The following is a 26,822-nucleotide window of genomic DNA, read 5'->3' as shown; positions in this document are numbered from 1 at the left end:
GCAGGCAGACTTCTGTGAGTTCAAGGCCTGCCTGGTCTGCATGGTGAGTTCCAGGGCAGCTAGAGCTGCAAAGTCAGGCCCTGTCTCAAACAGACAAAACAAAACAAAACAAACCCTCCCGTAGCAACCTAAGTGACTGACTTGCTGAGTCCTTTACTTCGGGTTGGGTCCACACATCCTCTCACCTCCAGAGAGACATCAGCCAGGATGTGGTGGGGCAGCTGAGAGTACATGAGGCCTAGGCCCACGATGGCCTCCAGTTCTCCCAGGTCGGCTGCATGCTCCAGATGGAAGATGGCAGACTCTTGATCCCATTCCTCATCCTTCTCGCAGAAGCGCCCGCCCTCGTGGTACCGTACCATGGCCAGATGGACCTGTCACAAAGACTTGTGTTGGTCTGGCTGACCGAGAGGCCAAAGCCATGCCCAAGAGCAGCCCAGCCAGCCTGTGAGAAGTGATTAGTAGAGAAGAGTAAGCCCTGGGCTTGGGAATGGGCATCATCCATACCTTCCCCAAAACAGACTTCCCGATTTTCCTTCCAAGGTCCAGAGCATTTAACCTTTGCACTTCTAGGGCCACGGCCGAGGGCCTGGGCAGGTGCAGGCGGGAGGGATTGAGCAGGTTCCACGTCTCCACACAGACCTGATGGGAGAGAAGCGACAGGCAGGGACTGGACGTGCTGTCACAGAAGCAGCCAGGACATCAGGAGGCTGGCTGGCAAGGGAGGGGGCATAGGAACCCTGATGACATCAGATTTTATTGAACAAGTGTGGCTCCAACTCCTTCAGTTTGTTTTTGACAATTCCAACAAGAGTTTGCTATGTGGTTGGGGTGGACCTTGAACTCATGATGCATCCTTGGCTGGCTTCCTCCTAAGCTCTTCCTCACACCAGGCACCTGGAAAGTCTGACTCCCCCAAGGTCACTTGCTCTCTCTCTGCAAATTTAATCAAGATGAAATTTGCAACATCGATGAGGCACGTCACAGAGCACGGGCAGAACACCAGCAGCAGCTCTGTCCCACTCCAGGGTGAGAAGGCTTCCGGTGACCATGAGCAGAGGACAAAGATGCTGGGATGATCAGGCTTATAAGGTGCCTCTGGGAACCAGGTGTTAGGTGAGGAAGGACTCTAAGGGCGGGAGGGACCCAACTTAGTAAACATGGAGAGGCGTGAGGCTCACAACACGTTTGAAGATCAGAATAACAAGAGCAGTAGGGCTGGCCTTTCCGGGACGTGCTTGATACCCTTTCACACACACAGTGGCTCAAAGACAACTGCACTGGAAGTAGTAAAATTACCCTCAGCCTTCATGTGTTAAATATGTATGAAACATGCACAGTGAATCTCATGGTCTGACTTTGGGCCGAACCTCAAGTTGTCTAACTGTATATATACATGCAAGTATCCTCCCTCCACCCAAGCCCCCGTTATTTTTGTTTTTTTTTTTTAATCTAAAATCTGACGTTGGAAAGATTGTTCAGTGGCTAGAGTATTTGCTGTACAAGTGTAAGGAGCGATCTCCTACTCAGAAGCCTGGTAGGAGCGACAGCCTGCCAATAATTACAGCCCCTTGAAAAGCTAGAGGCTTGATCCCCAGAGCAGTATGACTAGTAAGACTAACCGGATCAGTGAGCTCTGGGTTTGATTGAGAGACCCTCCCTTGAAGAATACAGTGTAAGGGTAATAAAGAATGATTTCCAGTATCAACCTTGGGTTCCATATATATACCAACACACAAAACCTGCATAACACACACATACACACACATGCATTCACACACAAATGTACACACATGAAGCACTGAAAACTAATCAGAAATCCAAGACATTCCGCAGCTCAGGCATTTCGGATAAGGAGCACATCCTGGAGTGGCAGGGTAACCTGAGGAAAGTCGCCCAGGACTCCGGGTTTCTTATACGAACGATGTGATGAACAACTTGGCAAAGATCCCTGGGCCGTGGCGAGGAGAGAGCAGCAAAGCTGAGGCCTTCCTGTCAGGCGCTCTAACACCTGAGCTGTCCTGTTACTTTCTCCCAAGACCATCATCTTTCCCCTTCCCAGGAATCCCTTGGTACCCTGCTCAGGACACGGCCTCCAGCCTGCCCTTTGTAAAATGGACGTGCATGAGGTGAAGGGGCAGGCAGTGTGTCAGAAGGAAGGCAGGGCAGGAGAAGAGCCGGAAGAGGCGGGCCTGTTCCTACGTATGCATACCCGTCCAGAGCTGCCCAGGCTGTCCTCATCAGATTCAGGCCTTCGGTTGCCATTGGAGTGGCCCTGCAAGGGAGCAGAGACTGAGTGACATGGGGGAGCCAATTCCTGGGGAGTAGGACCTCTCCCAGAACCCTCCGCTAGTCCTGCTCCCCATGAAACTAGAACCTTCCTGCATGGAGCTGTTGAGTTCATAGTCTTCCGTCTCTGTGTGAAAAGACTGACTGACCCCAGGGTACCAGAGTCGGCGTGAAGCCACAGGGGAAATGGTGCTTAGTTTTTCCTCTGGCCAGGTCTCTGCACCTCACCTTCCTCCCTGCATCTGCCTCAATCTGGAATCCGGTTTGCTGTCTTACTTTTATATGTTCTCAAGGACAGCTCTTGTTGGTCTGTTAGCTTTTTATTCTTATGGACAACAAGTGAGGCAACAGAGGCCTTTGGTCTCAGGGTCTTGGGGTGCTTACGTGTTCTCGGGGCTCAGGATCATCCAGGTCACTTCGCTTCTCGCTTGGATACCCACTGTCCCCACTATTCTCAGAGTCCTGCAGAGAGAAGACGATCTTAGGGCTCTACTGGCATTCCAGTACCTGGTGGCAAGGACACAGGGACATCCTAGTCATCTGCTTCCCCTCCTTTGTTTTGTTACCTCATTTAGCAGTCTTCCTCCTGCTGGTCAGGAGTCCAGAGAGCAGTGGTGAAGACCTTAGGCCCTGGAACCTGACTCTTGGACACAAGCCCTAGATCCGCTGCACAGCGGCCAAGATCGGGGCAGCTGCTCCACTTCCCTGAGCTTCAGCCTCCTTGGCTGTGGGGATTCGTGCTAGTGCCTTCATTGAAGGTGTTATAGTTTGGTACAAAATGCACCTCCAAAGGTCCCTGGCTAGTTGAGAGGTAAATGGATCCTGAGAGCGCTAACCTCATCAATGAGTCCACAGCTGAATGGGGTGTTACTATGTGGGGCCTGGTTGGAGGAAGGACTACTGAAGCAGGTCTTCAAGAGCCTTTCATCCCCAGGTCCGGTGGCCTCTTTGCTGCCTGTCTCCCACCCCTGTTTCCTGACCACCATGAAGTGAGCAACTTCTGCCACTGGGTTCTGTCTCATCACACAGCATAAAAGAAGCCAAACAACACGGGGCTGAAACCTAGGAAACAGTGAGTGAAATACGCGGGGCTGAAACCTAGGAAACAGTCAGTGAAATACACGGGGCTGAAACCTAGGAAACAGTGAGTGAAATACACGGGGCTGAAACCTAGGAAACAGTGAGTGAAATCAGTCTTTCTTCATTTACTTAGTCTCTGTTCTCGTTTTGAGACAAGGGCTCATATAGCCCAGGCTGGCCTCAAACTTACTATGTCGACAAGGATGACCTTGAACTTGTGAGCCTCTGGCCTCCACAAGTGCTGGAACGGCAGGTGTTCACCAATATACCCAGTTTCTGTGGTACTGGGGATTGAACTCAGGGCTTCAAGCATGCTAGGACAGCACTCTCTCTACCAACTGAGACCATCCCCAGCACCCATCTAATTCTAGATTAAAATCTATTTGTAAAGGAAATAAGAAAAATCTATCTCATTCATTCTGGAGTTAAGTAACTAATCAAAGGCCGGAGAGATAGCTCAGAGGTTAAGAGCACTGAGTGCTCTTCCAGAGGTCATGAGTTCAATTCCCAGCACCCACATGGTGGCTCACAACTGTCTGTCACAGGATCTGATACCCTCTTCTGGTGTCTGGAGACAGCAACAGTGTACTTATATACATAAAATAAATAAATCTTAAAAAAGGAAGAGAAGAAATCAAAGCTCTTTAAAATACTATCTGATCAAGGTAATGATTCCAAACAGATGGCAGCCAGGCAGCCTCCCTCCTCCCCACTCACCCGGTGATTGTCCATGCGGTCATGGTCTCTAGGGCCCATGTTATCGAGGTCACCAAACACTGGCCAATCTGAGCAGGGACAAGCAAAGGTGATGTAGGGCGTGACACAGAGCTGCACAGGACCTGCCTTTAGCACCTGCACCAAACTTCAATATGTAGCCCAACTCTTGGTAATCCTCCTGTCTCAGCTGACCAAGTGCCGGGGTTACAAGGGTGCACCACTATGCCCATCATTTTACTTTTGCTTTTTTTTTTTTTTTGGTTCTTTTTTTCGGAGCTGAGGACCGAACCCAGGGCCTTGCGCTTCCTAGGCAAGCGCTCTGCCACTGAGCTAAATCCCCAACCCCTTACTTTTGCTTTTTAAAGAGAAGCACAACATGGGAAAAGGATTGTGGCACCAGTGAAGAACTACAGTTCTTTCTCAAACCTTTCTACGTCTGCCCCTTGATAGTCACTGTGCCTCTGCGCGTGCACAGCTGTACATATAACATGCTGACCAGCACATCAACTCTGAAGACAGTGCAGAGGAGAAGCCACCTGTCTATGTGGGGCCCAATGTGTGGGTAGCACATGGCTGTCAAGCCAACTTTTTCCTGGTTGTCACCATTTTCTGTCTCCTGTCCTAAGCAAGCTGCAGCCTACATGTCTGGCTGACCTATTGTTATTGTTCTTGTTGTTACTGTTTGTTTTTTTTTGTCAGGATCTCACTATGCAGCTCTGGTTGTTGTGGAATTCACTATATAAACCAGGCTGGTCTTGAACTCACAGAGATCCACCTGCCTCAGTCTCCCAAGTGCTGGAATAAACCCATGGCCACCACACGCAGCAGGCTGACCAGTTTTATTAAGTCTGCAGGCTGGAGAGAAGTCAATGGTATAGAATAAGCCAAAACAAGAATGAGGCCTGTGTTCAACCCCCAGCATGCACTTGCACGCACACAATTCATAGAAATGGCTTTACATTTCTAAATAGTTTTTTAAAAACGTTTAGATGTTCAAAGAATGCCTCTCTCCAGTGGGCTATCTTGCCAGCCTCAGCGTTGCACTTTGAGCTTGTGGATATAATGTTAACAGATTTCCTAATGCAGAACAATTCTAAGTCAACCACAATGGGCTAGTAGTCTTTACTTGTTGGTGCTTTATTTTTTATATTTTTAAGCCATCTGGGCTCAACTGTCTCATTTCTTAGCATGTACTACCTTGTGCCTGCCCGCTATGATCATAATATCCCAGGGACTGAACTATGACTTACGGAGGTGGTCCAACTTCTGGCTGTGTGGTGTGGCTGAAGACGGGGAGGAAGGCAGAGAGTCAAAGGTCACATCACTCATGTTCTCATCCCCAGAGTTCTCTGACAGGCGAAGGAGCAAGGGGGGCCGGCTGCCAGAGAGTGTCCTTATGCGGGGACTCCCACACTTCTCCTCTGTCCCCCTCAAGATGGTCTTGGCTGATTGCTGGGGACATTAATGGAGAATTCTCGTCACGCAAGCATGCTATAGGGGACGGAGGGCCCTAGAAACCCTGAAGCCTTTTTATCCTTGGCCTTTATACATGCGTAATAGGGAATCTTAAAAATAAATCAGTTCGGCTGGGGATTTAGCTCAGTGGTAGAGCGCTTACCTAGGAAGCGCAAGGCCCTGGGTTCGGTCCCCAGCTCCGAAAAAAAAAAACAAAAAACAAAAAAAAAATAAATCAGTTCAGGATTAAGCCTATGGTACCCAAGAAGGGGCAAATGGATAGATCTCAAAGGGGCTACCACTCTGTGTTTCCTAAAGCACTGGCTGTGCTCTATAGACTTGAGCAGGAAGTATACCCCTAAGTATACCCAGAGGCCAAAACTGGTTTTTGCTAGTTGCCTCCTAAATTGGTTCTTGTAAGAAGAGTAAGCTAGGTGGTCCCACAGTACACACTGAGCAGGCCCAGAAGGCCAGGTCTAGTTACTCATTTGTTAACACACACACACACACACACACACACACACACGTTCATAGGTACCGGAGTACATGTGTGCACAGGTGCACATGTGCAAGTGTACGCAAGTACACACACATGCATGCTCCCTGTAACTTCTGTTTCTGCCTCTTTTCCCCATTCTGGTCATAAACAGGCCACAACCAAGCTAATGCCATCCCACAGCGAGCAGGGTCTGCGTTCCTGGTGGCAGGACCGGCCAGTCGAGCAAATTGCCTCTGAGTACTCACCAACAGCTTGGTGCTCTGGTTCACGGCATCCTGCTCCCGTGGGGAGAGGTCAAAGGGCGCAAGGCCCATGCTCTGGCAAATACGGTTGCAGGCATGAGAGTAGAAGAAGAGAGCCATTCCCCGGACACCTGCAGGCAGAACAGGGCATCTTACTTTTGGGCAGTGACAAAGGACAGTGGGGACAGGACAGGCGGTGAAAAAGTGCTAAACAGAAGGGGTTGTGGATCAGACAAGCCAAGTTCCCACATGTGTAATCTTTTTTTTTTTTTTTTTTTTTTGGTTCTTTTTTTCGGAGCTGGGGACCGAACCCAGGGCCTTGCACTTCCTAGGTAAGCGCTCTACCACTGAGCTAAATCCCCAGTCCCCCACATGTGTAATCTTACGGAAGGCCCAGTATGTCTCAGTATGTTCCCTTGGATGTAGAAAGAACTAACTGTTTAGGGGACACGGTCCCTGAGAAAGGACATGGCTGGCTCTCCCAACTTACCAAGGTTACCATCTCCAAAGTCAGTGCCTTTCTCAGTGTGGATCTGTGGGTCAGTATAAAGGTCGCCCACACCCTGGATGTCCACTACAATCAGCTGATGACCAGAACGTTCAAATGTGAAATGGCTGAAGGCCTATGTCCAGGCAGGAAGAGAAAACAGTTGTAAACAGACTAGATGGGGGGCTGGGAAGAAGCTGGCCAGCTGCTGTGCCAGAGGCTATAATACTGAGGTCAGCCCTGTTGAGGGTGCTCTCTGTAAGAAGAGTTTTATAGAGTAAAAGCCACAAGAAGGATGTCTGGGTTTGTCTAATCAAACCAACTCTGCAAATACCTCAGGGATTCAGCCTTGGAAGGTGGGGATCCAGTCATCAGAACAAGCTGGCTAGAAAGACTAGGCCTATCAGTGAGCTCTGGGTTTGACGGAGAGACCCTGACTCAAAGAATAAGGTAGAAGAATGATTAAGGATGATTCTCAGAATCACATAGGCCCAAACACATGGAAATGGAAAAGGGCAGGGGAGTCTTGTTTAGGAGCTGGGCGCACTATTCTGTGGTAGGACGGGTGCCTACCATGTTGCAGCCCTGAGAGCATCTATGTTCCAATACACATAAGGAGCCTTTGAGGATGTAACGCTCCACCCACAAGGCTCTCCCTCTCTATGGTTGAGCATTCCTAAAGGGTTGGAAGGTGAAAGTGCAGGTAGAGCAAGCCCAGAGCCTCACCTGTGGTGTTAGTCTGATGTTGTCATCACGGACAAAGCCTGAGTTGGAATTATACTTGATGTACTTGCCCTCAATGTAGTGCTCCAGGTGGAAGAGGGGCTGTCCTTGTCTGTCCTTTAGCTCAATGATGCACATCTGCATGATATCTACCTGGTGGAAGAACAGGGAGCAGGGTCAAGTGGAAGGACTGGGCTGGGAACACACACCTCACACAGATCTAGTCTCACCACTCACTAGCTAGCTCTCTTGCAAGAACTGCTAACTGTACCCAGAACCTACCCTTTCCCTTTCCTTTAAGTATGAAGATCACCATCTCCAGATTTTAGCAGGATGCACAGTCAGAATCACAAAGGGAATCACTGAGTAGCTTCTCTTGCAGCTAGGTATGACCATGTGACCACAACTAACCAATGGGAAATGAGCACCAGAAATAAAGGTCACTCAAAATGCATCCTGCCCTGCAAGGGGACTGTTTGGGAGCCATAAGTGGAATTGTGGTCAGTGTGGTCCCAAGAGGTGATAAAGTAGCAGGACAGAAGGTACCAGGTCTCTGGGTGACTTCAAGGACACAAGGTATTAGCCCACCCAGAGCCACTTTTACACAAATTATAAAGAAACCATTTTGTATCTGTGCAAATGCAAATTTATGGATTTGTTTGCCAGCAACTCAGACTGAGCCTAGCACTAATATTGCAAATTTGGGCAAGTAATTATGTGTCACTGTGTATCATTGTCCTTCTCTTCATGTCCTGTGTGCCCCCTCCCCTCCTGCTTCTCCTCCTCTTCTTCCTCCTCCAGTTTTCCAGACAGGGTTTCTCTGTGTAGCCCTGGCTGTCCTGTAACTCACTCTGTAGACCAGGCTGGCTTCAAACTCTGCCTACTTCTGCCTCCTGAGTGCTGGGACTAAAGGCGTGTGCCACCACCACCACCACCACCACCACCACCACCACCCAGCTGTGTTTTAGTTTTCTTGTGTGCAGATACAGGGAAGTCCGACTTGGCACAGAGACTAAATTTATGGTGTCCCAAACTGGTGGTGCTACGGCACCTTTAGGAAGTGACGTTTTACCAAGAGAAGTGGGTCACTGCAGCCCTTGGGGCTTTACAGTCCAGTCCTACTTCCTGTCTGCCTAACTGGCCTCATGTTCCTGATGACAGACCTTTTGTACCAATTCTGAGCAAAAATTAACCCTTCTTACATTGTTCCTTGTAAGACATTTGGTCCCAACAACGAGAAGTAGGGTTTTTTTCCTCTGCAATGGGGAATTATAAGAAACACCAACATTTTTTAATTTTTATTTTTTTTAATTGATTTATTTTGGTGGTGGGGGATTTCAAGATAGGGTCTCACTATGTATCTCTGGCTGCTTCGTAACTCACTACGTAGACCAGGCTGGCATCAAACGCACAGAGATCTACCTGCCTCTGCCTCCCAAGTGTGTGTTGAATGTTATACAGTTGCTAATGTGTATTATTATGTATGGGTTGTAAAGTGGAGTAAAAGAGACCCCTGGCTTCTAATTGATTTATTTTTATTTTATGTGCCTTGGTGTTTTGCCTATATATGTGTCTATTGGAAAGTGTTGGATCCCCTGGAACTGGAGTTACAGAAGTAGTGAGCTGTCATGTGAGTGATGAACCTGTGGTTTCTAACTTATTTATTTTTATTTCTTGTACATTGGTGTTTTGCCTATGTACGTGTCTTTGTGAGGGTGTTGGATCTCTGGAACTCAAGTTACAGACAGTTGTGAGCCACCATGTGGGTGCTGGGGATTGAACCTCTGGGTCCTTTGGAAGAACAGCCAGTACTCTTAACTCTTGAGCTGTCTCTCCACGCCCTGCCCTGTGGCCTCTAATTACTGAGGACTCTGCATGGCTCCTAGGGCTCTCAGTACCACCCATAACACAGAAAGAACCAAGTTTGGCTTCACAAGCAACAACCCTCTAGGGAGGAGGGTCACCAGACAGGCAAGCAACAGCTGCAGAAGCAACCTGAGCCCAGAGGCGACAGCTGAGACCTTTAGCAAAGACAGCTACAGTTCTGAGAACCCATCTGAGGAGAAGGGCAAACAGTTCCAGGAAGGGTCCTATCTCCAGTATGGCTCACTCCCTACAGGGATGGTGGGACAGGCTTTGGTAGGTGGCCAAGCACAGCCGAGCGGGCAAACGACACCTGGTCAGATAACCTCATTCATTTAATTCAGTTTTGTTACTACTCGCTTGATACCCAGGCACTAGGGGGGGCAGAAACAAATGAGATACGAAACCAGGGGGTGGGGGCACTAAAATATTAACTAAAGGAATAGGTCCCTTTTAGATCACAGTGCTTCAAAGAAAGGAAAAACAGAAGAACATGGCAAAGGTGGCTGGTTAGAAGGGATCTTATCTACAGTGGGCTGATGGCCTTACTCTGGGGGTGACAGGTGCTGTGTAAGCTGAGCCCTGGCCTGCGAGAAGAAGCTCACCATACCAAGATTAGAGAACCCGATGCAGGCACAACCAGAACAAAGGTCCTGGGGCAGGAAATAAGCAAAGAAGGAAGAGAAAGGAGGCAGGGCAGAGCAGAGCAAACGGTGAGGTCACAGCCCGAGTGGGGACGGAGGCTTCCTTTGTTATCGTTGTTTGTTTGTTTTTCAGGCAGGGACTCACAGGGTAGCACTGGCTTGGTCGAGAAGTTGCTCTATAAACCATATTGGCCTTGAACTCACAGAAATCCTCCTGCCTCTACCTCCCGAGTGCTGGTATTAAAGGCATGTGCCACTACATCTAGCAGACTGTGGTTTCTTCTTCTTCTTCTTCTTCTTCTTCTTCTTCTTCTTCTTCTTCTTCTTCTTCTTCTTCTTCTTCTTCTTCTCCTTCTTCTTCTACTACTACTACTACTACTACTACTACTACTACTACTACTATCTTATTCACTTTATATTATATATATCTATATAATGACTGTGGCCTCTTGCAGTCACCCCAGGTGTGCTTCCTCAGAGGTCTTATAAGCAGATGACTGATAGATCCTGCAGGCAGCATGAAAGTATGGCTTTCCTGAGACACCCAGGGTCTGTGTCCAATAGCTATGCAAACAATGGATGAAGAATGGAGGCAGAAAGCCATGTCTTCTTACGCCCACAGACAGACAGACAAGAAGTGTCCGTTAGTGCCATGTTATAGCAGAGGGGCAGTGCCGAGAGCTGGATCCAGTGTCAAACAAAACTCATGAAAGGGACCATGAAATGGCTCAGCAGGTGAAGGAGCTTGGCACCGAGCTGATGACTCAAGTTCAGTCCCTGGGCCCCTATGGGAAAAAGAGAACTCGGACTCCAGAGGGTTGTCCTCTGACCTCCATATTTGCGCTGTGGCACGTGTGTGCCAGCCACACCACAGAGATAGAAAAAAAAATCAACTTATCTGATAAAGATCATAAGGAACACAGCTACCTATTTACAGAGATAAAAATGTTCCAACCACACGGCTCTGCTTTTAGGAATAACGATCTGCTGCATATGACGTGCAAGGCTTACGATGCCTGCTCCTCCCACAGTGGTGATTCTGACAACTGGTGGGAAGGGTAAAGGACTAGGCATGGTGGTTGGGGTTTGCATATGCTTGGCCCAGGGAGTGGCACTATTAGAAGGTGTGGCCCTGTTGGAGTGGGTGTGTCACTGTGGGTGTGGGCTTTAAGACCCTCATCCTAGCTGCCTGGAAGCCAGTATTCTGTTAGCAGCCTTCAGATGAAGATGGAGACCTCAGCTCCTCCTGCACCGTGCCTGCCTGGATGCTGCCATGCTCCTGCCTTGGTGATAATGGACTGAACCTCTAAGCCAGCCTTAATCAAATGTTGTCCTTTATAAGACTTGCCTCGGTCAGGTGTCTGTTCACAGCAGTGAAAACCTAACTAAGACAGTGGTGAATGCTTTTAATCCCAGAATTCCAGAGCCTGAGGGAGGAGGATCATAAGTTCAATGCCAGAACAAGACGGGTTTTGAGATGTGACTCCATGGTCCAGCCCTTGCCTGGCATATGCAAAGCTCAGATTTGAATCCCGGAACTGCAGAGGTGAAGAAAGGTCCCTGTGTTTCACCTGCGTGGCCAGCCACTGGGTAGGAGGGAGGCAGGTGGGGCTCACACACCTGCTTGGGGGGCTTGTGCCGGTTGTACTCCTCCCCCCAGAGCTTCGCTTCCATCTGGAGCTGCACATCCTCAAAGTACACGCTCCTGTCCACTGGCTCGAGGTAGCGTTTTGCCACGTAGTTGGAGGCCCCCTTCCAATGCTGGGCATGCAAGAAGTTGGAGAGTTTCTTCCTGAGAAGAAAGGCAAGGGGGAGCCCTTCTAGACCTCAGGGGCTCACGAAGGACACAACTCTGGGATTTCAGAACAACCAGACCTTGTGAGACACTGGGTGGGGGAAGGAAGAGAGTACAGGAGGTATAGGAAAGGCAACATCCCCACTCCTCCATTCAGAGCCTGAGGGGAAAGGACCAGTGTCTGTGGCCTCCTACCCGACTCCAAATACCCAAGCAGGTGAGTGACAATCCCTGTCCCTCCAGAGCCCTGCAGCTGGCCCAGGGTGGGGTCCAACAGACACGAGATGGAGAAGAACATGAGCTACAAGGAGGCTTAGGCCACTCGTCCCCAGCCTTTGATTGGGAATAGCCCAAAGTCCTAGGCTTTTAGAAGTCTTCGCAGAAGCCCCAGGCCAAGTCACTTACGTCCTGAAGCACTCCCTCATTGCTCCACAGCCGAAGGGCTGAAAAGACAGGACAGAGTCATCAGTGCCCACACCCGACGATCCCCTTGTCACTGACTGCCCAGAAGTTGTCTGTACTTTACCTCAATCCCAATAACCCTAGGCTGTCCCTCCTGGGCCTCAGTTCCAAAGCCAGATAGCCTTTCAGCCTGGAGACTGCTGGGATGAGGACTCCCGATAAATCATCTCAATCCAATGGAAGAATGGATAGTGTAAAGCCCCAGATGCTGGGGAGAGGCAGCGCACTACAAAGGCTATCTTCATAGCCTTTGTTTTCCTCTTTTCGTTTTCTGGCCACCATCAGGTGAACAGGCCTCCTCTGCCATGCGCCCCAGCCAGGATGTTCTGTGCCACTGAATTACATACTTTGCTTCTTCCTTCTTCCTTCCTTTCTTCTTCTTCCTCCCTCCTTCTCTCTTTCTTTTTTCCTTCCTTCCCCCCTCTCTCTTTCTCTCTCTCTCTCTCTCCCTGCAGTGCTGGGGATGGATACCAAGACCTAGTACATGTTAGACAAGAATGCTATCAATAGCCCACATCCCAAACCTGAACTATGTAAATTAGGTGGGTGAATTGTCTGGTATGTGAGACACATGTTAATAAACTAGTATATAAGGACACGAAATGTGGGCTGGTGACACGGCTCAGTGAGTAAACTGCTTGCAGTGAGCCTGACCAGAGCCACATGATGAAAAGAGAACCAAGAAGGAAAAAAAAGTCGGGTGTGGCAGCGCATGCCCTCCTCACTCCCGGCACTTGGGAGGCAAAAGCAGGCAGATGTCTCAGTTCAAGACCAGCCTGGTCTACAGATAGAGTTTCAGCCAGGGCTACACAGAAAACCATCTCGTCTCAACACACACACACACACACACACACACACACACACACACACACACACACAGAGAGAGAGAGAGAGAGAGAGAGAGAGAGAAAGAAAGAAAAGAGAACCAATGGTCACAACCAATGGTGCACTGTAGCATGCACGTATTCACACACAAATAAATGTAACAACAACAACAACAACAACAACAACAACATCACAATAGTTGGACAGCTCGGCAAGTATAAGTGCTTGCCACCAAATGTGACAACATGAATTTGATTCCTGGCATCCACAAGAAGAAAAGAAACAAGATGTCCTCTGACCTCCACAAACATTCTGTGGTACAAATACAAACACACAAACACCACAGATACACACACAAAATAAATAAGAATACAATTATATGTAATGTAAACAATAACACAGAAAAATCCCAAGATAAAAAAAAAATTGAAGTGGGTTCATAGCATGCAAGCAGGAGGTAGAAACAGGAGGATTGTTAATTTGAGGCCAGCCTATACTACATCACAGGAGGATTGTTAATTTGAGGCCAGCCTATACTACATCATGAGAGTGATGCTAGCTAGCCTGGCCTGCAAAAGACCTGTCCCTGTCCCTATCCCAGTCTGTCTGTCTGTCTGTCCGTCCAACCTTTCCTCCGTCCCTCTCTCCCTCCCCCTCCCACACATACACACAATAAATAAGTAAATAAAAATAAAGAAATGTAAAAAGTGAAAGGAGGGCACTAAGAATGGCTTGGGAAAGTCCCCATCGGGCCCTGCCCCTCACAGCTCAGGCTTCTGCTTACCTGAGATGCCATCTTGATCAGAACCTCGTCTTTCAGCCACTCCCCGGTGACAGCATTGTACCTGCAGAGATCAGAGCTCACCTAGAGAGCATCCTGGTCCTGCCCTTCCCTCTTTTGCTCAAACTCTCTTGGGCTTTCTACCGGCCTCAGGACCCAGCCTGTTCTGCACTTGGGCTATCAGGCTTGCTGACCCTTGGGGTGATCTGTGGACCCTCCCCTCCCTCAAGGGGACTTGCCTTTCCTCAGACACATTTATTCCTTCTGTGTGGTGTTGCTCTTTTACCAAGATCAGCACTCCCTGCTGGACCCCTGTCTGGCTTCTCTGCTCTTTCACGAGGGCACAAATCCACAAACCGGCCCATGTGTGTCTTGTTCAGCATGGGGCCTTGTGCTTGATAAACGCATGCAGGGTTCGACTAGAGATGTACCCTTTATAACTGCTCTATGTAACTGTTAGGTCTCTACATCCCGAAATGAGCTCAAGCTGGACTGTAGGAGCAACTCTGGACATAGGGACTGCCTGAGACCCAACGGCCACAAACCGCAGGTCCCAGGGAGGGAGGTAGACAGCAGTCTCTCAACCACGCTAGGCGCCTGAGCCAGGCACAGCCCACACAGGTATCTATCTCCCAAGAGGTAAGGACTGTTGCGGTGTATTAGGGGGCAGCGGGTGGGGAAGGACTTCCCTCTGAGGCAAGAAAGGAAAGAGACTGTAAACTGTGAGGGAAACACAGGATGTGATGGAGGAGGAGATGGGAAAGAGACTGGGAGAGGGAGGGACTGATCAAGAGATTGGAAGTGTTTGAGACAGGTGGAGCGAGGTGGAGAGACAGAGAGGAAACAGGGGGAGACAGGTGGCGAAAGAGAGGGAGATGAGAGAGAAATAGATGAGGATGGAACAACGGAGGAGGAGAGATGGGAGGAGGGAGAGGTGGCTCTAGAACATTCCCATCTCCCCATTCCCAGGAGTCCACTTTCCCACCCCACATCTGGCATCCCCAAGCCGGGTGGGCCTTAAATGGCTTGCCTGGCAGGGTTCCTTATCTCAATGAGTCACCTCAGCAGGATCCAACCCTTATCTCTCCCCAGCAGCCTCTGGGCCAGAACACCCAGACCTGGGAGAACAGGTTTTCAGAGCACCTGTGCAGGGAGGAACAGAAGCCTGGCAAGTTACCCCAGGCTCAGAGAAGAGGGCTCTGCTAGGCTGTCAATCCGCTTGCAGACAGAGGGACACAGCGCTATCTTCTACACGGGGCTACATATACAGGCGGAGGCCATAGATGCACCACGTCCTCACCTCCACTGGGAGACGCACCCAGAGGCTGGGAAGGGGGTCAGTGAGCAACCTTGAAAGGGTCTTGCTTGGTGCTCATAACCACTAACGTCATAAAGGCAAGAGTCAGCCAGGAATGCTGAAACAGATCGGAAGCCCCAGTTGCTTTCAAAGGTGAGGCAAAAGAATAGCCATGTTTGAGGTCTGTCTGGGCTGTGTAGTAAGTTCAAAGTCAGCCTAGGCAACTTGGGAGGACCCTGTCTCAAAATAAAAATGAGACGAAGGCTGGGAGTGTAGCTCACAGGTAGTGAGAACACTTGTTTGGTATATAAGGAAGCCCCCAGTATGTATATGTACTTACGAATGTACATATGTGTGTGTGTGTGTGTGTGTGTGTGCGCGCGCCCGTGCTGTTTGATCCCCAGTAACACTGTAAGTGAATGAATGAATGAATGAATGCCTATTGTGCCTAAAGTTTGTGGAACATTCACTATATGCTGGGTTCTAAAGCAGATTGTTTCATTTAATCTCTGTAGAGACCCTGAAAGGTGACAATTTTTGTGCCTGTTTTATAGAAACTGGCTCAGAGGTGAGGTCTCCTGCCTGAGCGTCAGGATTCAAACCCAGGTATGTTTAAAGCAGGATCCAACTCTCACCCACCCTGGAAACAATTCAAAGAGACAGGAAAACCTGTCCTAAACAAAGGGCCAGCTTGTACCAAGACTTTTAATCTTAAAAAAGCTATAGCCAAAGAAGGAAGCTTCCGTTTTCAGAATGTCCCAGACAGCCATGCCTGGAATCAAGTGAACAGAATGTTCTAGAAAGCCAGCCACGTTGGCTTCCTCTCGCTGGCAGTCTGGGTGGTATAAACTCAGCCATTTATTTAGGAAGTAAACAGTTCAGCCTGGTCTCAGGTCCCTGCTGGAGTTCAAGACACAGAGTCAAGCCAGCGTAGGGACCCTCTTTCCTTGTTGATTCCCCAGAGCCTGGGCAGCTTGCTACCCCAGTGCTGTTGTAGGTAGAGTTAGAACCCACTTATCCTTCACATGCTGGAGTACCTACTGGGCTGACCCATCCTGCCCCACACTGGAAGGTGGGCTTCCTGAGTAGGAGGAGGCGGCACACAGGAGGCCCTGCAGCCATCTTCTTGAAGAATGGGAGAAGCAATGAAGGAGAGGACAGAGTGCCAGCCAAGGAAAGGTGATGTCACTACCAGGACCGGCATCAAAACCTGCCTGATGCTGTTCGTCTCTACTAGTGTTTGCAAGGACAAGTGTTGGGATGATGGTGTCACAGGTCAGAAGGAACCTGGATCCCTGAGCTGCCCTGAGGAGCTGCCCGACTCTCAACCAACTTCAAATGGAGCATAAACGCCCCTTTGCTGCCTAACCTCCTCCCCATCTAAAACATTTAGGATCAAAACGTTTTTGCGTTTCAGATTGCTTCCGATTTTGTGTGTTTACACAGACTTAACTGGTTGGATCTCTCTAACAATCCCACGTGATGTAAGTATCTGAAATTGGGGCACTGTATTAGTTCCTTCTCTTTAACCAGAAGCAGGACCCAAAATCCCTGCCCAGTCCCCTCGAGAAGTCCTCAAAGCCCTGGGGCAAACTGCTGACCTGTGCCGAGTAGCATGCTCTGTGGCGATGTCCTCCAGATGGAATTCAGCCCAGGGGTCGGGCATGTGCTTGGCCTTCTCGATCGCATGCTTCCAGGCCTCCTGCAGAAGGCAAAGGGAGCGTTAGGCCCAGGCCAAGGGCAGCCGGCTGCCTCTTCCCCAGTTACGTCCTCTGGGGAGGACCAGAGCATCTAAAAGAAAGGAGTCCCTTCCTCTGCCCTATCAAGAACAGTCCCAGAGGGGCCCAGTGTGTTCTCACAGGCTCAGCCTATGGACAGAAGCCGCTGACATGTTAATTACACAGTTCTTCCTCTGCTGCCAAAAAACTGAAAGAGAAAATATGATTTTTTGAGGGCTGGAGAGATGGCTCAATGGTTAAGAACATGCACTGTTCTTGCAGAGGACCTGGGTTTAGGTCCCAGCAGCCATCTCACACAGCTACAACTGCCTACCTAACTCTAGCTCCAGAGGATCTGTTGTCTTCTGCCTTCTTTAGGTATCTAAGTCCATGTGCGTGTGCGCGTGTGTGCGTACACACACACACACACACACACACACACACACAGACACACACATACACACACACATTCACACACACTCACATACACACACTCACATACTCACACACATACACACACATACTCACACACACACGGACACACACACACACATTCACACACACACATACACACACTCGCATACTCACACACATACACACACTCACATTCACACACATTCACACACACTCACATACACACGGACGCACACATACACACATTCACACACACATACTGACATACACACACTCACACACTCATATACACACTCACACACACATTCACACACATTCACACACACTCACATACACACGGACGCACACATACACACATTCACACACACATACTGACATACACACACTCACACACTCATATACACACTCACACACACACATTCACACACATTCACACACACTCACATACACCCGGACGCACACATACACACACACATTCACACACACATACTCACATACACACACTCACACACTCATATACACACACACACATTCACACACATTCACACACACTCACATACACACGGACGCACACATACACACACACATTCACACACACATACTCACATACACACACTCACACACTCATATACACACATACACACACTCACATACACACTCACATACACACACACTCACACACTTTTAATAATAAAAGATGAGTGCAGGGCAGGTGGGTTTCTGTAAGTTGAGGCCTGATCATCATAGTTCCAGGATAGCCAGACCTACACAGTGAGACCCTGACTCAAAAAAATTAAATAAGATGTGGTATGATATTGGGCCAGGAGTACAGTTCAGTGATAAACTGCTTGCCTAGTATACACGAGGCACTCCAAGAAAATGCTCCTTTCTTTTTTTTTTTTCTTTTTTTTTTTTTTGGTTCTTTTTTTCGGAGCTGGGGACCGAACCCAGGGCCTTGTGCTTCCTAGGTAAGCGCTCTACCACTGAGCTAAATCCCCAGCCCCGAAAATGCTCCTTTCTTAAGGTGGACAAGCTACACATCTGTAGTGAGAACCTGCCAGGGCACTGATTTCCTGATATAGCACCACGCAAACAGACTTTTTGCAAAAGACACCCTGCTAAAGAGCTATACTAGGGGAGAAACAACAACAGAACCCTTATGCCTTAACCTCACCCAGCAGCTCCTCCATGCAGGAATCTCCCACAGAAGCAGGACACAGGCTCACTCTCACGCTAATGCAAGATACATTCTGTGATCTGGCCAACCCAGACCTAAGTCCTATGGCAAGGACTGCTTCATTTAGAAGGCTAAGACAGCTAGGGATATTGGTGCACATCTGTAGTCCCAGCACTTGGGAAGCTGAGGCTGGTGGACTACCATGAGTCTGAGGTCGTCCTAGAAAGTACCAGGGTGGACAGTGCTACACAGACCTGTCTCAAAACAAGGAAGAAGCATGAAAAGGATAAGAGGAGGAGGAAGATCTGGAGGAGGAAGAGGAAGGCTTTAAAAGGCATTGTGGCATGTGCTGGGGTCTGAGCATGTCCCCCAAACCTCATGTCCTGGAAACTCAATCCCTGAGCTCTCCCGTGCCGGTATTTAGAAATGGGAAACTTGGGAGTTGACTAGAGTAGAGGAGGCCAGCCCCATGGCAGCACCAGTGGCTTCATGACAAGAGGAAAAGATCAGGTTTAATACAGCCACCGCATCTCGTCACATGATGCCCTCTGCCATATTATGACTCAGCAGGACAAGGCTCTTGCCAGATACATGGAAGATGCCAGGATAGTGCTCTTGGACTCCCAGGGAACCAATCTTATAAACTAGTTAATTAATTAATTGTCTCCTCCTCCACTATATCCTTTTTGAGACAGGGTTTCATAGTGTAGCCCTGGCTATCCTGGAACTCTATATGTAGGCCAGGCTGGCCTCAGACTCATAAAGATCTGCCCATCTACTGCCTCCCAAGAGGTGGGGTTAAAGGTGTGTGCCAAGATCCCCAGCCAGCAGCTATTCTTTATAAACTGTCCCATCTCTGTTGCCTTGTTACAATAACAAGAAAACAGACAGACCCAGCACCATTTAACTTTCTTCACTCCATTTTATTGCTTTGGGGAAACCAAAGTAGACTCTTCCCTGCCCTTTCTGAGCCAACACCCTTAGTCCATGGTGTTCTCTTCCTAAGAAACTCAAATCTTTGCCCCAAAGAAACCCAAATCTTTGCTCAGTGGCCTCCCCAGAATCACCAAGGCCCAAACTCCCTCCCAGGTCAGTGGATCCTCCTTTGTGGGGAGGATAATGGGCAGAGGACTGGGCATCATCTACATGAGACAGGCCAGAAGGAACGCTCAGATATGGAAGGGGCAGTCAGGGGACAGCAATTTTAGACTGCTTTTGTCACCACCGGTGTCCCTCAGTATCCTGGCCATCCTTGGAAGAAGTCCAACTTCCCAGGCCTCAGCAGAGCACTGCCCACCCTCCTAGCATGGACCCCTCCTGGGGACCCTGTTAAAAATAGAGTAAGCCAGGGAAAGGAGCTGAGACTTCACACACACACACACACACACACACACACACACACACACACACACACACGCACACACACAGAGAGAGAGAGAGAGAGAGAGAGAGAGAGAGAGAGAGAGAGAGCCAGAGCTCCCTTACAGGAGGCTTTCCAATCTCTACAAAACCCTTATTTTTTTTTCCCCTTCCAGTCTGAAAGCTAATTTAGGATTAATGAAAACCACTTGGCAAATACCGAAAAGAACAGTCCAGTCCACCATAGTCCCTCCACCCCAGTAGCCACTGTCTGTACCTTCAGTGAGTTTTGTTCTATGCATTTTAAAAAAATAAGATTGGAATAACATAGCAAATATAAATTACATCCTTTTGCGGATGTAAGCAGATCCCCGGGCCTTCATATTTTATTAAGTGATCCTAACTGCCCCCACCCCAAGAGGATCATCTGCTTCGCATAAAAACCACAAGCACTACAGAACTCTGAGTTAGAAAGCGGAAGTCCTCCGATAGCCCTTTCTGGGCTGACACTTGCTGTGGACACTCAGCAAGTTTCCTCTCTGCCTTGTTAGGATGTGCATCAAGGACCGCATGCCTTGCTTTGTTAGGAATCCTACTCTCTGCACCTAACACTCAGTCTGAGATGGCTCTCCCTTGCTCAAGTACAGACGGCTGGTCGACCTAGCACCCTTCCCAGGACCGTGGGATACAGAACTGTGTAGGTGTGCCCTAAGCATATGCCTCCAGGAGATCAGACTTGGATGTCTTCCAGTATGTCCCAGTACAAACAGTGCTGACTCGAACATTTCTGTCTCTCCAACTCTGCATACTTGTGCAATCTCAGTAGGATTGGTTTTTTTTTTTTTTTTTTTTTTTTTATCTCAGTGTAATTGCTGGGCCAGATTTAAAGTCTGGGGGCCTGGGAAACAGGTCAGTGTAGTGGAGTACTTGGTCCTGGGCTCAGTCCTCAGCACCTGCCCCACGAAAATGTTTTTTGTAAGCTATATTCCAAGGAGCAGTAAATATGTCACTCAAATTTTAATGGGAGGTTATGTCAAGGAAGCGTAAAATGTGCACATTTGCAGCAGTGTAGATAATGCACAGTGTGCCTTTGTTGCTACAGAAATGGCTCCTCGCCCGTTCTCCAGGGTTAGACGTTAAGCTTGCATTCATTTTTTTCCCTTCTTATGAATGACTCCCAGCAGCTTTGTTGACATCCAAACCAGTTACTAAATTCCAATCCCTGTACTTTAAAATGCACAACCCCGATGTCTCTTTCAGTCGTGCTGCTGGGAATGGCTCATCTGTGTCTGGGGAGCTGGGGGCTGCCTGCCCTTCTGAGCATGCCTGTACAGAAAGACTTCACCACCAGCAACAAGGGCTGTCCCATGCTGGGGAGGATGGGCTATCAACAGAGGTCACCTGGCTACACTCTGTAACTCCGACCACAGCAACAGTGAAGGAGTTGAGGCTGTGGCTAATTAGCACAGTGCCTGCTTAGCACTCATGAGGTCTCAAGTCCCATCCCAAAAACTGCTAAAAACAAAACCAAACAACAAACAAGGAAGAAAGTACGTGACAGGTGGCACTTGGGGACAATTCACCTTTTCCCAAACCCAGGAATCACTCCAAACCTTACCAGCCACAGATGGCTTTGATGTAACTGATTTGTTTCTAAGACAGGGTCTCACTACAGAAAGCTGACCCCAAGTTCTCTATCCTCCTGCCTTAGCCTCCCAAATGCTGGGACTATTGGTGTTCACCACCATACCTGAAACTGACTTTTCTTTTAAAATACAATATAAAAAGTCTAGTTCAGTGATAACAGTGGGCAAAAACACCTAATGCCAACTCTGACACTTAAGTTCCATTCCTGGGACACACAGTAGAAAGAGAAAAACAGCTTCTCATGTGGATAAATTGTCTCACTGCTGCATATATGCTGGGTACTCACACACAACAGACAGACAGACACACACACACACACACTAAATAAATGAAAATTAATTTTGTAAAAAGTCTGCTGGGCTATTTACAAAAATATAAAAGGGCTACTCCCCTTTAATCTCAGCACTTAGGAGGAAGGGGCAGGTACATCTCTGAGTTCTAGATCAGCCTGGTCTGCAGAGTGAGTTCCAAGCCAGTCAGGGCTACACAGAGAAACTCTATGTCTCAGAACAAGACAAACAAAAACCAAAAACAACAAAAAGAAACCCTGTCTCAAAAAACCTAAATAAATAAACTAAATAAATAAATAAAAGGCAGAGCTAACATCCGAATCCCTTGATTCTGGTCCCATCATGGCTGGCTCAATGGAACCTCTGCACTTCCGTTGATAGTAAGGATGAAGATCTGGGGTACTGGTGTCAAATGTTTTTTGTGGCCCCTGCATCCAAGACAGATACTCCCATCAGAAAGTATCTCTCTGAGATGGCAATCATCAGGGGTGACTGAGCTCAGTGTCACTGGTGTGATATATTTACCATCACATAAGGTCAGGAAAACTTCCTGCATAATTTTTACAATGAGAACATAATCCAGAATTGCATGTGTAGCGTCTGTCTGTCTGGTCCATCTGTGTGAGAGTATGTATCTGTGAGAGTGAATGCGTGCATGTGTTCTTGTGTGAGAGTGAATGTGTGAGAGAGAGTGAGTGTGTGTATGCATGTGTGCTTGTAAGTTTTGATGGGGATTGAACCTATGGCCTCATGCATGCCAGGCAAGCATTCTACCATTGTAAGCCCTGCAAGGGTAAACCAAAGTCAACAAACAAAAATCACTACCATAAATGAGTCTCTGTTGATGCTGCTAGGAATGAACCCAAGGCTACCACATGCTACCACATGCTCTACCACTGAGTGACACTCCCAGCAATTAGATGACTGTTAAGTCTCCAATATTCTCTAGTTCAAGCGACTTTAAACCTCCCCTGCTGAGTAGGCGATTAACAGGTCATTAAAAAAAGAGGAGGAGCCGGGAAGAGCAGCATACAAACATAGCTGTAGCCACTCAGCCTGAGTTCAAAGTCAGCTAGTGGCCAGACTTTATATCAAAAAGGAAGACTGGCTCAGTGGTTAAAGCTTTAACTGTTCTTCCTGAGGTTCTGGGTTCAAGTCTCAGCATACATATGGTAGCTAGCTCATATGCATCTATAACTTGAATTCTAAGAAGATCCAATATTCTCCTTGGACCACATGGTGCACAGATATACAACAGACAAAACATGCATACATGTAAATAAAAATAAATTCTTTTTAAGGAGGGGAGAACAGAGGGCAGAGGTGAGAAAGCTCAATGGGTGAAGGTATTTGACACTGTAAGCTCGAACTCTGGGACCCATATTATAGAAGGAGGAACAGGTTCCCACATGTTAGCCTTTGACTTCTCTACATATGTCTGATGACAGAGTAACCCAATCCCCCCCATACAGAGCACATACAATCACCTCCACATACAGAACACACCCAAGCCCCCCATAGAGAACACACCCAAGCATTCCCCATAGAGAACACACCCAAGCCCCTACACATAGAGCACACCCAAGCCCCTCATACAGAGCACACCCAAGCCCCCACCCAAGGAAGTTTAAAAGGAAAATAAGAAAGGTTTGTTTCTTCTAAGAATACAAAAGTAATCTCAATAATACGAACACATTTCCTGGAAGATTTGGGGTGACGCTAGAACACATTAAGTGCCTTCTCAGCCCTTGGCACAAGTGACAACAGGACTGAGCTTTTTATTCTTGGTTTGGTTTGGGTTTCGAGACGTGGTCTTGTGTATTCCAGGCTAGACTCAAACTTGAGATATCCTAGGATGATTGAGCCCTCGTTCAACGACCAGGCTCCATAACAATGTGAAGACCCCAAGAAACAAAACGCTGAGTCAGCCCTCTCCTCCTGGAGAAAAAGGGAGGCCTTGCGTCTGACTCCACAGGAAAACGCAAAAAGCAGGGAGGAGCGAAGGAGCACAGCCAAGCTAGCATGGGAGGGGGGCCACAGTGCGGTGCGGCTGCCATGTGCATGTGACAGCTTTATACGCTCACCCATGGAACGGAGCACTTCATAGAGCTGTGAACATTGGAGACTGTCAACGTATCCCACAAATCCTAAGAAACCAACTGTCTGAGTTAAGGTTTGACTGCTGTGAGCAGACACCGTGACCAAGGCAACTCTTAAAACGACAGCATTTAATTGGGACTGGCTTAGAGGTTCAGAGGTTCAGTCCATTATCATCAAGGTGGGAGTGCAGCACCCAGGCAGGCATGGTGCAGGAGGACCTGAGAATTCTACATCTTCACCTGAAGGCTGCTAGCACAATACTGACTCCAGGCAGCTAGGGTGAGGGTCTCAAAGCCCACGCCCACAGTGACACACTTCCTCCAACAAAGCCACACCTACTCCAACAGGGCTACAGCCTCTAATAGAGCCACTTCCCAGGCGAGCATTTACAAATCATCACACCAAAGAAACCACAATGTTAGAGCACCTCCATGCAACAGTACACCCCAGAGCAGAAAGGTGACATTCTTTTTCTTCCAGTTCTGGGGATGAACCTAGGACCTCCCATATGTCAGGGCCGCCACTGAGCTGTATCCCCAGCCTTCTTTGTGTTTGCGTGTGCTCAGCCCAAGCCTGCTACCGGGAGTGTGATTCCCAGGACCCATGTGGTAAAGGGAAAAGAACCGAATCCAAGTTATTCTTTGACCTCATACACATGCCATAGCAAGGGGTAACTAAAACTTTTGGGGTTCAGAGCCCCGGTCGAGAAGAGGCAAAGATGGAAATAATAAAATTCAAAGCAACAGCATTCACTAATCACTGGGGTGACGTAATGGCACGGCCTCTTGGGAACCGCCCCCCCCCCCCCCTGCAGCCCAGAAAGCATTCTACGGCTTCTTGTAAAGACAGAGAGCAAGGTGGGAGAATTTCAGATTCAGAGACAAGGGGAGTTTGGAAGTGTGAGACTCAGACAGAAGGAAGCTTTGCCCTGCCTGGCAAAACAAGTTGACTACAGTTACTAGGCAACCTTCTCATGCCGCTCCTCGGAATGGGTCTATGTCTAAGGCCAACAAAATGAGTCAGTGGGGGTGAGGCCATTTGCCATGGACCTTGGTGACCTGAGTGTGATCTTAGGCTCTCCCTTCTGCCAATTCCTGCGAGTCATCCTCTGACTTCTATATGCACAGCATAGCACACAGATAATACAGAAGTAAATAGAGTTGTAATACCTTTTAGGTCCAGAAAGGCAAACTCATAGAGACAGAAAGCAGATTATTGGTCATGAGGGCTAGGGGCTGGCTAGCCTAGAGATGTAGGTGATGCCTGGGAGGAACGGCTTTCCACAGGGTTGGTTATAGAGATGGAGGCGTGACTTTATGAACATACTGAAAGCCAGGGATTGTACGTTTAAATGGGTAAGTTGGATGGCATGTGGGTTATATTTTCACAAAGTTTTTAGAAAAAAAATGAAAATAAGAGAATGGAACTTTCAATGAATAGCTGTGCACAGTGCAGCAGAACACTTCAGCACACCCCTTGATAAATATGAGCCCCTACAGCAGGGTCGCCACCTCCTTAAACTCCTCCTGTGGGCCAGACCCCAGCTCTCAGGATGTCGTCCCTCCCTATGCCAGCAGGACTCTTTTTCAACTGGCCAGCAGGCTTTCATCTCGCAGGAGAGCAAGGGCTTTTTGGCTTCTTTATTATTTTAAGACACAAGAGACTGAACCCAGGGCCTCAGGCTTACTGGGAAAGCACTCCAGCCATCCAGCCACACACCTATCCCTTAAGCTTTGTCTTCTGACCGCATTCCCGAAGCACAGAAACCTGGCTTACTTTCTATGGTCATGGTCTGAGGCCTGAGGCAGCCAGGGTGGAGCCTCCCAGGCTTTAGGCGAGGACACTTCTCTACCCAGTGAGTCAGCACACTCTGGCTCACCAGGCTCCTTCTGGAGTGACTCAAACCTTTTATTTTTTCTTTTTTCCCCAAGCTGCTAGAACCACCCTGTGCAGATGGGAAAGTATAGCAAGCAGGTGTGCCCACATGCCCGGCAGGAGCAGTTCGCCAGCGCCATCAGCCATCCCCACACAATTTCAAAGTTAAGATTCTGCCCAAACCACTCGAATGCTAGTAAGTACACTGTCTTACTGCGCAAAGCCATATGTACACGAAAACACTGTGCTCCAGTTAAATGAAACTCAGCCATTAAAGACAGCAAGCAAATGAATGAAGCCCTGGGCTGGATCACAAACACTGGAGGAAAAAAAAAAAAGATACAACTAAAAACAAGCCACAAGACAGGGTGAGATACAAATTGCAGTTATTAACAGCAGGACTCTGAGGCAGGATCTCTAGGGAGGCATCACAGTCCCCCACCTCCCAGGCATGTGACTTCATTTCCATTTAACATCTGGCAAACCGCCAGCTGTCTGGGCTACAGGGATCGTCCTGTACATTGGACTGAGTAAGGCACGTACTGCAGAACCTGCCCAGACCACAGCCCAACTACGGAAGTTAGAGTTCTTGTCAGCTCCCAAGGGGACAAGGGAGGATGGCCCTCAGGGTGGAAACCCGCTTATAATCCTCCACAAGAACATAAGGAAGAAAAGCAGGGTGAGAACAGACACTCACAGACCTGGGCCGAGGCACATTTTCACTTGTTTAAATGACACCGTTTCGGTTGTTTTACTTTGTACGTGCATTATGTATACATTATATCTATCATAAAAGTTATTTTTAAGTTTGTCTATATAAGGGCTACAGAGACAGCTCAGCAGTTAAGAGCACTGGCTGCTCTTGCAATAAACTGAGGTTTGATTCCCAGCATGTACATGTCGGCTCAAAACTAACTCCAGTTCTCTGGGATCCCACACCCTCTTCTGGCCTCCAAGGCATGAAAGTGATGCCCACACATACATGCAGGTAATGCATACACAGGAAATAAAATTTTTTTTTTAAAGTTTACATGTGTGAATTTGCAATACATATCATACATCTGCATACATGTATATACATAC

At 48.4% G+C, this 26,822-nt stretch overlaps 1 protein-coding gene across 7 annotated transcripts in view; it reads right to left on the bottom strand.

Annotated features, from left to right (window-relative positions):
- The window catches only part of Eef2k (eukaryotic elongation factor-2 kinase), a 63,653-nt gene that overhangs the window by 11,765 nt on the left and 25,066 nt on the right, over nucleotides 1-26,822 (bottom strand). For 4 of the 7 annotated variants that reach the window (NM_012947.3, XM_087634537.1, XM_087634582.1 and 1 more), the window contains 13 exon segments: nucleotides 186-374; nucleotides 508-642; nucleotides 2,213-2,275; nucleotides 2,674-2,751; nucleotides 4,087-4,154; nucleotides 5,337-5,538; nucleotides 6,286-6,413; nucleotides 6,773-6,905; nucleotides 7,496-7,645; nucleotides 11,620-11,791; nucleotides 12,200-12,237; nucleotides 13,866-13,926; nucleotides 16,761-16,861. In NM_012947.3, the coding sequence (NP_037079.1) occupies nucleotides 186-374; nucleotides 508-642; nucleotides 2,213-2,275; nucleotides 2,674-2,751; nucleotides 4,087-4,154; nucleotides 5,337-5,538; nucleotides 6,286-6,413; nucleotides 6,773-6,905; nucleotides 7,496-7,645; nucleotides 11,620-11,791; nucleotides 12,200-12,237; nucleotides 13,866-13,926; nucleotides 16,761-16,861 (1,518 nt within the window). 7 annotated transcript variants of the gene reach the window in all.

The sequence above is a fragment of the Rattus norvegicus genome, chromosome 1, assembly GCF_021556685.1.
Source record: "Rattus norvegicus strain SHRSP/BbbUtx chromosome 1, alternate assembly SHRSP_T2T, whole genome shotgun sequence".
Lineage (NCBI taxonomy): Eukaryota > Metazoa > Chordata > Mammalia > Rodentia > Muridae > Rattus > Rattus norvegicus.
The sequence above is the reverse complement of the archived record's forward strand: the minus strand, read 5'-3'. Positions and strand labels throughout refer to the sequence as shown.